Source organism: Aphelocoma coerulescens, chromosome 18, assembly GCF_041296385.1.
Source record: "Aphelocoma coerulescens isolate FSJ_1873_10779 chromosome 18, UR_Acoe_1.0, whole genome shotgun sequence".
NCBI classification, from domain to species: Eukaryota; Metazoa; Chordata; class Aves; order Passeriformes; family Corvidae; genus Aphelocoma; species Aphelocoma coerulescens.
The window spans coordinates 10130272-10142411 of NC_091031.1; the positions used below are offsets into that span (position 1 = coordinate 10130272).

General features: G+C 40.7%; 1 protein-coding gene across 1 annotated transcript; it reads right to left on the reverse strand.

Annotated features, from left to right (window-relative positions):
- Window positions 1-1378: 1378 nt before the first annotated feature.
- GSG1L2 (GSG1 like 2) lies at window positions 1379-9814 on the reverse strand. Its single transcript, XM_069032604.1, has 5 exons — window positions 9505-9814; window positions 7904-7951; window positions 5366-5518; window positions 3070-3181; window positions 1379-1682 (listed from the first exon to the last, which is right to left on the reverse strand). Exons 1-5 carry the CDS (start codon window positions 9812-9814, stop codon window positions 1427-1429), a joined length of 879 nt encoding a protein of 292 aa, XP_068888705.1. The 3' UTR covers window positions 1379-1426.
- Between the last annotated feature and the right edge of the window lie 2326 nt (window positions 9815-12140).

Sequence of the window (12140 nt, forward strand, 5' to 3'; positions counted from 1 at the left end):
ATAAAAATGCTGCAGGTGTTTTTCCTCTGTTTTCAAATAATGTGGTTCCAGGACTTACTGGGAGTCAAAAGTTAAAATAAGGGCCAGAATATGAAATCATGGCTTACAAATAGGGATAAGAAATCTTGCATTTCATCAGGTGAATTGATTTACCAGATATCCAGCAGAAGCCATATAGCTTCTTGAATGGTTAGCATGAGAAAAACAGACAGTTTGAGATTTAAGAATTGATCTGGACGGATTCTTACTGCACAATTATTTAAAAAGCCCTTGCCCACATGCAGCACATTATGTGCATGCAAACCACTGTAAGAAACAATCCTGAGGAAACAGCACATGGCAGAGACTGTCAGCCTGTGTTAGTAAACTCCAGGCTAAGAAAAAAAATGAGGCACTTGCTCAAATTGGATTTTTCAAAGGACTTTTAGGCACCAACCAAGTACGTTCCTGGATGAGGTGGAAATTCTTCACCCAGGAACAACATGAGATGGGTAAAGATCTGTTGTAAAAAGAGCTTTTACAAGTGACAAAAAGCAGAAAGTCAGACGGAATCAGGAATAATTCCTCTGTCAGTGAAGGTGTTAGAAACATACCCGTCAGGAAGAAATGCCTGAAACCAGTGGAAGGAATCAGGATCTTGTGTTTTGGTCAAGGGAGTGAGACTGCTTCTAACAGAGAGGGCACCCAGCCCTCGAGCAGCTGCTTTGTTCCCCTGCTGAACTGAAGGTGGCAGTTTCAGAGCACTGTAAAGGATAAAGACAGACTTTTCTCAAGATTAAAGAGGAATCTATCTAGCTATCTGCAGCTACCCAGTAGGATGGTGTAGGGAATATGGAGCCAGGTTCTTCTCAAAGGTGCACAGTATAAGGAAAAAAGGTAAAAGACACAAACTGGAACACAGAACGTTCTGATCTGATATTAGGAAATGCTTTTTCTACAATTGCAGCAGTGAAGCATTGGGACCTGTTGCCAACAAGGTCAGAAACTCTCATTTCTTGAATATATTCAATATATACACAAAAACTCTCCTCTCTTACCACTAATGGTTTTCTTCTGACTTAATGATGCTTCTCTGTTATCAGCTCCACCTTATCACTGGCCATAACCTGACCTGTTATGGATCTTGCTGGCATAACAAGCTCAAGCTATATTTATTGCCTGGATAAAAATATGAAGGGATTTTTCCAAAGCCTGGATCTGCTTAAAAACTAGAACAGTGGGGAACCTGTGTCAGTGTTGTTATCTGAACAGAGACACCTGAACCTTCTTTTCCAGCACCAAGACTTCCTTGAAGCTTCCACAGAAATAGAATTCCTTTATTAAGAAAAATAAATAATACTACACAATGATACATTTTATTCATTAACACTGTTTCGTTTGGATCTAGGATTATAATTTACAGGATGCCTTGAGATCTGGTTCAGCTTTACAGGACTGAAATAGTGGCCAGGTGACGCAAGCTTCTTATTGCATGTGCGGGGTCATCCGTGGTGTTTTGGAAAGAGTTCACATACACATTGCAAACTTTCTCTGGAGCTGTGTGGTCAGGAAAGTTGTATTGAATCCTAAAGCTCCTTTCCAGCTTTTTTCTTTTGTGCTTGAATTCCAAAATAGTTTTTGTGTATTTGTTAATAGTGGTGACAGCTGCAGCCATGCAGCAAGCGAAGGAAGTCCATGCGAGGCTGTGAGCAAAAGAAAAAAAATCATCAGAAGTTAGGAGGACATTTCCATATTCAAGTCCTTCAATTTTATTTTTGAGAACACTGCATACGTGTGGTTGTATTAGGGAGAGATGAACAGGCTGGGTGAGGAAGAAATACTCTTGGTTAAGGACCATTTACAGACCTGACTTGAAGAGTTGACCTTGTACATTTGTTGTAATATTTACATTTAACAGACCTGTTTAATGAAACCCTACCTCCAGTTTCTCTATTTACTCTGGTTAGAGCTTAATAGCAGAAAGGGGTTTTATAAAAAAATGAGGAATGCATAAAAAGTTAAAAGTGCAGTTATTAAGAGTATAAACCTCACAGGGGACACTGAGAAAAATGTGAGTTACCCAAAAGTGTCAAAAAGAACGGAGAAGGCACTGTTAAATATCTGGCTAAAGGAGGTTCAGAGCACTGAAATGCGTGTCATGAGTAAGCAGAGAGAAAAGGACATCAACTCTGAAACGTTAAAAGTAAAGCCCTAAGGAAACAGAAGTAAAAAAATATTGAGGTACAATTTGTTAAAAATGCATGACATTAAAAGCAGCATGTAAAAATATGGCTACATGAGCATGAATGGGAGCTCACAGTGCAAGAGCTTGCTCATCAGTAGCTCTCTTAACATGGCAAGGTCACAATTATCAAATGAAATGTGCTTTGGTGGAGAAATCAGTCTCAGATAGACTCCTGTTTACCTCACCTCTTCCTCAGAGCTGTTTGTGACCACATCCTTGATGTGATTCAACAAACCATTTACATTTTTAAATGAATCCTTCCAATAAATTGGAATGGGTTTCCCAGGGAGGTGGTGGAGTCACCGACCCTGGAGGTGTTTAACAAAGACTGGATGTGGCACTCAGTGCCATGGTTTAGCTGATAAGGTAATGTTAGGTCACAGGTTGGATTTGATGATATCAAAGGTCTTTCCCAACCTAGTTTACTCTGTGATTCTGTGACATGTTCCAGATACAACAATCTGAAGCATGTATGTGATAGGAAAATGTCAACCTAAGTTACTAAAGCTGGAAGAGTTTTAAACAACTTAGGCAAGACAATTGTCCTGGGAGATGAGGATACCTAACCTGGCTCTGATGTGTATGGAGAAGAACCTCTGCTTCATGCAGGTCCTCTGGACCTCTCTGTACTCTCTGACAGATGGCAAATACAAAACTTGCAAGTTTATACATTCTGGGCAATAATCTAAGGCAGCTGAATTTCAAGAACATCACCTGGTTACTGAACTGCATCCTCAGAAGAGAAATGAGTAAAGCCACTGGTTATAAATTAGGTATACTCTCCTTGAACAGAGGGTGAAGTGACCAAAATGTAATGGAAGAACCAAATATAAACCAGTAAGTACCCATAGGACCAGCCATAATCCCAAGTGTGAGGTCTCCAGTCTTCAGGACCAAGATTTACAGTCATTTGAAATACGGTCGTGTACATCATGTGAGCAACCATGCCCAGAAGACCTAAAAAATACAATATTATAATAATATTAGAAAATGTAAAATGAGGGTGTTCTTCTTTGTAGTTGTCCCCTGAACTCCTGGAGAATATTTTGTGAAGTATCTGAATTCTACAAAGCATTCAAAAATATTGGACATTATCATCTATTTGTATTTAACGTGCTGTGTATTTGCCCCTCTGTATGCCAGAGGAATCTGAGGGAGCCCTGGGACATGCAGCCCATAGATTTCAAAAGGCAACCTGCTGGTTTCCAGAGGAGGAGAACTGGTTGGTTCTCATCCTCTGAAAATATCTTGGCAATATAATCCCGAGTTACTGCAGGAAAGTGTTGCTCAGTTGCATTGCACGGGACACATTTCCCAGTTTCCTGTCATTGAGTGGGAAGATTTTCAAAGCCATGCAGGTGGATGCCCTCTCCCACTGCTGTAAATGCAGCCAGATTTATCAGGTATGAAGGTGAATGAAAATGTGGGCAAACACTAGAAAGTACTGAAAATCTAGGCTGTGACAGAGGCTGATATTCAATAATTTAATTTGCATTGCTCAAATAGAACCAAGAGTATGTTTGCACAAGAAATTTTGCATCATCGTTACAGATTAGGGCAACGAGATTTGGGTTATGTCTGCAAATGATTCATACACAAATTTAACAGCTAAGACAAGTGTTCTTCCATTTTTTAGTGTTTCAAGAAATTTTACTCCTTCGTGTAAACAGAATGTCCAGGATAAACTTGCTGCTTCCTGTCTAAGCCTGCTTAATACTGTACAGGCCCAAAATGAAAAAATATTAATAAAAGTGAATATTCATGATTATTGGGAGAGGGGAAAGCTGCTAATAGTTGGCAAAACTGCCTGAGGAGTTGAATGAAGCTCACAACTCTTTCTTTGAAAATAGACATGATGGTGGATCATGAGGTTTGGTCAGATACAGGAGAAATGGGGCTTTTTTGAGTTCCAATTAATGGAACTGGTGATAGTAGAGATTTTTAACTGCTTGGACATCTTTCAGGGAAGTCATTAAGAAGAAAGGAGATAATCCAGCAGGTTAAGAGATCACAGGCAGCAGAGGTTGGCTACTGCACTCTGGACAACGAGGAGCTGAAAGAGCCATCTTCACGTGTGTGAAAGTTAACCACAAAGAAAAGGAATTATCTGCTCTATTTCTTCCCCATTATCATGGTCAGATGTTTAATGAACTTCATTTATTCACCCCCAAAAAAGAGATTGGTGAATGAACTAAATATGTGATTATGTTTAAGATGAAAAGTATTACAAAAAAACCTTTACTTCATAAGAAAAGGCAGAAATGCATGAACGTTAAATCCAGAAACATCAGGATCAGGATCCAGGCCAAAAATTTTGACAGAGAAATACAATCTTGAGATTAATTTTTTGCCATCTGCCAGCTGCCTGACTTGCAATTAAATGTCATTCTTAAAGGTATGCTATCACCAAGTATAAATCACTTTGAACACTGAACAGTCCTGAACATGTGAAGCAGAGAGGCATGTGTTCCACAAGAAATTATAGTAAATAAATTAACTGTAAATGCTTTCCTGCAACATTCCCCCGTGAAAATTCTGTAATATAGATTGAATCTTTCAGGCTATAAGGTGCCTTCAGAAATCTCTAGTGCAACCTCCTCCTGCTCGACAGGCTATAAACAGACAATTCAGACCAGATTCCTCAGATTGGACTGCTTCCAAAATTAGTTTGCCTGAAATCCTAGAATTAAATACCACCGGATTATGAAACAATGTGCAGAAAATGAAAGAAAATTTTAATGACAATTCTCTACTAGCAATTATCCAAGTACATTCTATTCCCTCTTAAAAGTGCTATTTGAGTTTGGCTGTCGCTGATTTTGTATTTAGTGTGTCAGAATTAAAAAATCAAGTTACTTGGAAGAGTATGTTGCACTTTAATCTTTGACGACCAACCTGACAATGAAATGAAAAATGACAAAATTAAAATAATTAAGTTAAAAGTAGCAAAAGCCATAAACATAAAATTAAAAACAAACCACATTAAGAAATAATTAATTGAAAACAATATTTCCCCATACAATTTTGCATCACTTTGTATTGTTAGCATCCCCATAGGTACTGTAACAGTTTTGAAACTTGGATGCTGTCATTAATTTTCAGACTATTCTGCATGTAATCAATGGAGATACTTAACTGTACCTGCCAACACGGTGACCACTGCAGAGAAGGCATTGATCTTTAGCCCATCAATGACAGAGCTGTAGTAGAATATTTCTACTGACATAAGAATGTTTCCAATCAGAAGCAAAACGATGTAGAGAAGCTCTGCTCCAATAGACAGCCATAAAACCCCTGGAAACCAAATGAAGAGCACTGATATTATAAGCAATCATTTGGTATTGTCACCATTTCCTTCTTCATTTGTGTTGTTCATACGACATTGAACAGAAGCATGAAGGCTGTGGGGATGCTGTGATAATGATAACACCTCTGGAAGGCTTCAGTGTCAATGGACACCCAAAATTATAATTATCAGAAGAGGAGCTGCATGTTCCTGCTGTACACTTAGAAGCTGACTGTGCTTCTGGGACAGTGTGGTTTTATACTCAGTAGCTACCCTGAAATCACCAGGAACCAAAGTTAATACAAAGAGAAGAACCAAAGTGAATATAAAAAGAACTGCCCAGTTATCTCACTGCTGATGTCGTGGTTCTGGGTGCAGAGAGGAGCACACTGGAGCAGCAGACCCAGCTAACAAACTGGAGGCCATGCACACACCTACACTGCCCGTGGGTCTAGTCATTAAATAAAATCCTCCCCACAGGCTTAACTTTCAACCAAACAGGATCTTGATTTTTTTGGACAGAGAAGCCTTCATGAGCCCAGACAGTCTCCAGGTTTCGCTGAGATTCATTTCTCTAGTTATCTGCTAATTCCTCTCTTTTTGGATATCTGGTAATTACATCTTATGCAAGAAGTTAATCCTCCCATTAAAGTCTCTCAGCCTGCTGTTTGACCTGTAGCGTGCTAATGTCCCCCAGCCAGGAGCAGGAGGCCTTCTTGTGTCCAAATTCACTGCAGCAAGATCTGGCAAATGGCCTTCCCCAAACTCTTTTAAAAATAAACGTGTCCTGAGACACCTGGTTATAGATTCAAACAGTGATTTCACGTGAAGACATGCACAATCATAACTTAAAAATCGAGACATTGCTGAGACATGTCCTTGATTACTAAACACCACCTAGGACAGGAGACAACGTTTGTGTGGTGCATAACCCCAGCTGCTGGCTTTGACAATGTCTGTGGGGCTTCTCTGATTCATGGGCCATTTAGACATTAAATTCTTGGGCCAGGCTATGTGTGGGTGTTCTTGGACTTGGTTTGTTTCTCCAGAAACTCCGTCTCACTAAAAAATGGTGTTTTACATTAGGAACTCCAGATGTTGCATTGCCCAACAGTTTTGGCTGCTCCAGCTGTGAGAGTTTGCATCTGAACATTTTTGGTCAGTGAGCCATTATAACAAATGCACTGAACAAGGGTGGTCACCCCTGTGTGTGAGACCCAGGGGTGATGAATTCGGGAAGGGTGAGCCTGCTGCACCCTGAGTTTGGATCACATAGCAGCCACAGGCATGTGCAGAACACAAACCCCTTCTTCTGTGCAGGGCAGGAGCCTATTTCCACACAGGATTTCACTGCCCAGGGAGAAATTTTTGGTTTTTAGGTACCTCGATGCTTCTTGGCTGTCTCAGTCTGGCCTGCCAGTGCCCGTGGCATTTGCTGATGCTGTTCAGAGTTAGTTTCAGCACCATGTCCCCCAGTAGTTTTCCTTGGGAGGAACTCTCAAGGCAGGGCCCAGAACACACCCCTCATTTCTGAGGACCGTGGCTGTATGACTACACCCACATCTCATTTATATGTTTTTTCTCATGCTACAAAACTCTTCTATGCTATTGAGGCACTGTGACAAGCTGCAACAGTTAAAAGGAAGATTAGCATTCAGAGACTGAGTGTTTCTCCTTCTCCAGGGGTCTGAAATTGCATATCCAGGAAAATACTCCAGTCCCAGCATGCCAGAAAGAAAGATTTTTTTTTTTTCTGGATCAGCCACTTGTAAAGTGATTGGTCTAATCAGATCAGTGATGGACTGATGTTTTTATACTGGGGATCAGGCAAGAGGAGGGCACTTAGCAGCATCTGCGGGAATGTTTCATAAAAACATGAGTCCTTCTTTGAAAGAAGAGGATGGAAATGTCTCCTCAGAGCTCTGCATGAGGCACAGGGAGGGGATTCAGAGTGCCACCGAGGCTGGTTTGGTGCATAGCACATCTCCCTCAATCCCCTCAGCGTGCAACCCTCCTGGGTGAATGTTCACATGCTGCCTGTCCCTCTGCCTTCTCAGGGTGTGGTGCAGGCCACAGAATTCCTGTCTGCAAATAGGGAGGTATGAGGAGAGAGAGGGCAAAAACGTACAGATTTTGACTTCCAGTACCCATATTTCAAGTAATTTCAAAAGCCATTCATATTCAAGTGGTGTGTCTTCAGAAAGATAGAGATTGATATCATAAGTCATATGAACTTCATTTTGAAGTTGGAAAACTAAATAAAGGACAAAAGAACTATTTGGCATTAAAGCAAGCATTTCTGAAATTAATTGATTTAATTTAATGCAGAATATTTATATTGGTAAGTGTGATCAGGAAAGTTTTGATTACAGAAATAAAATATGCATATCTACCTCGATCAGAAGCTGGAGTCAGACTGATAAAGCTTCTGCATTTCTCACCTAAAAAAACAAAATTAAATCAAATTCAGGATTATTTTGTATTCTGTAATGATTTAAAGAAATAGATTAACAGAAAGAAGAAAACACAAAATCTATCATATAAGCAGAAAGTGAGAGGATCAGAAGCTCTTCTTGATGTACACAAAGCCCCTGCTACATCAACCTTCTCCTCGGGCTTAGCTAGAGAGTCCTTACAGACTTTTTGAAGGTAGAACCAGAGCCTGGAAGACTTAGAGAAAGGCTGTGAATTGATTTCCATGAGGCGCTAGCTGGGAAAGCCAGGATAGGAAAATTCCTTTGCAAAACTGGCAGCCTGGATGCAATTGTCCCTGTTAGGGCAGAGCTGCTCTCCTTACAGCAGCAAGGCTGCTGCTCACACAAATTCCCTCTAAGCTTCATTCCAATTTCTTTCTGTAAGCTTTGATTTTCAAACCCATTCGACCTCCTGACCCCCACACAGATGCTGTGAACAGAGCTCTCGGAATTAATTCTGCTCTGATGTAGAAATGCTGGGTGTTTTTTTCCAGCTCCTAACTGCCCCAAGTGGGAAAACACGAGCTTCCATAGCAGATGCTCAAATTACACAACCCTGGTACTCACAGCATGGATAAAAGGCATCTTTTGGACACGTAGTTTGCTCTGATCTTTGACATTTACCCCTTAAAACTGCGTAAATTACAAGACCTTCGGGTAGAACTGGACCTTCAGGACAGGTGACTGCGAAAATATTTGCATTTTATGGCATAGGTAACAGCTGCTGAAGTTCTGTTCTGGTTGCCATTTGCAAACTGATCAGGACAATCAGGGGGAAAAACTTAGTGTTGATCTGGTTTTATAGTAAAGGCTTGAATTCTTGAACCAGCATTATACAAAAATCCAAAATTGACTAGGAAGTTTCTGTAATGGCAAGCTAATTTCATTCTACCAATATTTACATATTCAGAGTGAGACCCAGTTAAATGCCACCACTTAGGACTAGTAAGTCTCCCTATCCTGTTTTAGCAGGGTGAAAAGAATCCTCTTCTGCTTTGATTTATGGAAGGTGAGATCACAGTAAGAAAGTAGAAATATTTGTGCTCAAGAGGGAATCCAGGAACTGATTTAGATCCCACAGATTTATTAGTGAAAATGATTTTAAAAAAAAAAAAGAGTCAGTTTGTGCTTTTTATGTTGCCATAAGGGATCAGAAGCAATCATTTAAAGCAGGTATGTTCATTTTTGACTAATGGAATGAAAACACTGGAAAAACTGAACACTTTCCTGTTAAAGTAATTTGACTTGCTGTTATGGTTAGAAGAATAAAAACCAAATAATCTTCATCTGTACCACAACTTGTCACCCAAATCAAAAACACAACCTGGCACGCTAATGTTCTTTGCAGAATTCATTAGGAGGTACCCACTAAGGTCCTTTTTGCCAGAGAAGAGCAACTTTTTAAGGATACAAACACAATAAAAGACACACGCCATGGTGAAGCAGAGGGGAAGGGGACACCAAATAACTCGGGATAACTGTGATTACTTCCTTAAGTAAATTTCCATGGGTTTACTCACCTTCTTCATTTATCATTTCTTCACAGGAATACCAAATCCCAGCATGAAAATTTCTCTCCACAAACTTGTCATCTCCCGTCTCCCAGATGTACTGCACAGCCTGGCTGCTGTTGCCATCGGGGCTGTTGAAGCGGATGCACAGATCCCCTTTGCTGTCTCCTTTACAGAAAGGTTTGGCCACTTTCCTCGTCCCTTCACACCAGTGGCTGCTACTGAATGCTGTGATAGAGAAGACTAAAGAGAGGAAACTGAGAGAAAATGCTGCTGAGGCTCTGTGCCGTCTGTCTGCCTCTGGGATTGAGGCTGGCATCCTCTAGAACGGCGCTAGCAATTATTCTAGGAAGTCCCTTTTAGAAATTCATGCAGCTATCTGCCCAGTGAAACACCTGCCTGTATTTGCCATCCCATTCTTCATCCCTCTCAGAAAATTGTACTAGCTTAGGAGTTTAAGACGGAGAGCAGAGATCTGGGCATGACCAGAAATCATGTGGCAGGGGAGATTAAGAATAAAGGACAGTGTTGCTTGGCAGCAATGTACTGTGAAAGAAATATGAGGAAGTGTGACAATAAATTGTAATTTTCCTCATGAATCATACACCGAATACAGAAGCATTGGAAGTACCCCAGTGTGCAACCACTAAAGTTTTATTTATACAAACAAAATATTTACCTTGATCAGAGGTGGAGTCAGACTGATGGAATATCTCTGTTTCTTAGCTAAGGAATAAATAAAATCTCGCAGGTCCAAATGCTCCTGTAACACTGAACGCTGTTTAAATTGAACACATTGTGACTCTTACTATAAAGAAACTCGTCAGGAGCTAAAACTGGTTGGTCAGCTATGGAATTTCACAGCATGCAGCACTGCCCAAGAACACTAAAAGGTGACTGCATGTGTTCAGAGTTCCCCCAGTGACAAATGAAAGTCATAAATTGCCTGTGTTTGCTGTTGATGGTTTCCTGGGCACTGTCCAGTCTGCCTCCACGAACACGTAACACAAGTTTTGCCCAGGTTAGGTGAAACACTGGAGAAAATGCTGAATTATCCTAATTTTATATGTGCATCTTCTCACTCTGTGAAATTGCATTTCTTTTTCCTTCATCTAGGAAACATTTCCCACCTTGATGTGTTATATATACATTGTTTTTTCTGCCTGTTTGATGATGCAAGTAAGTTATGCAGAGAACCAAAAGGAGCTGGGGTGTTAGTAATTCACTGCTTCATTTTAAAACTGTAAAGTCAAAACATGTGCCCTTGGAGGAGAATGGTACCACAGGACAGACTCTGAAGTCACATTTGTATCTTCTAATGAAAATAATTTGGATTTTCAAGGCAACTCTCTACCCAAAGATGTCAGAGCTGGAGAAGCAGTTGGCTGGATGTGCCCCAGCATGAAACTCAAAGGAGCAGGATAAATGCCAGCCTTAGGCTGTTATGAGGAGCTCAGCTTACAGAGCTGGCCAGCAGCAGAGTGGAACACCAAGCAGGTCTGGGCTACAAAGGCAGAGCAGACCTCACAACCCAAAGGTCACACGTAGCTTGAGCCAGGAGTTCTTATTTCCTACAACTTTATCCTCGCTGCATTTTCACAGGGGTGCAGCACTTGAGAGAGCAGGAGTGGGAGCAAGTGTGAGAACAGGAGGAGCGCGAGGGAGGAAGGGAGGGAAATCCTTCTAAGGATTAACCACTTATCTGTGTTTCTACTCCTATGAGTAATCTGCATATGGCTTTATTTAAACATATTTTGAGGCCTGTGAAACCGTTGATACCTTCTGGTTGACAACTGAGATGTTTCACAGACAGTTTTCTGCTGGTGCCACAACTTTCAAGTCAAATTTTTCATGTAAGAATGCTCTGTTTCATAGGAGAAATGTATTGCACGAGCATTTATTGGTTAGTTCTGTCAAACTGTGAAAAAAAGAAAGAAAATAAGAGAGGAGCAAATAGATTAGCTGCAACTTCCTTCAAGCCAAGTGTTATCTGCAGTGAGTTTTGCTGGAATAAACCGAATACATGCAGGTAACACCAAGGCAGCCACGATCCACCTGGCAACTGAGGCTTTGAGGAAACACTGAATATCACTGAATTGTAGCAAAACTTTAACTGCTGGCAACATAAGTTTTTTCACGTAGAGATTCTCCCTGATCCTGCACTGGCTGTGCATATTTGACAAAATACCATCAAAAAGCATAAAAACCAACTATTATCCAGCTCCTTTCTGACAGACAACCAGAGCCAGCGAGCTTCCTACAGAAAGCTTTTCTGTGCCCTAAGGTGTCGTTTATTGGTTTCATGAGGTGTGTGTAAATACATCTGTGTGTTTTTGTGGAGCTGGATTGCATTCTGGAAAAATCACTGGCAAAATTCCTGTGGAGCTTCAAGGAACAGGAGCAGCCCTTTAATGTTTTAATAGCTTTCTGACTTCTTATTGGCTAATGGACAGGCTACAGTAAGCAGAGTTGCTGTGAAGTTTAGACTAAGCTCTCTCTGCCTTTAATCAGAAAAACCAAGACGTAGTTGGAGTCTAGCAAGGCAAAGCACTTCAGGAGACTTCCTCACTTACTTGTAAAGAAGATTCGTGGAACAGTGGCATTCTTAAAAGAAGACCTTTTCACTTCTCTCTCTTTTTCTTTTT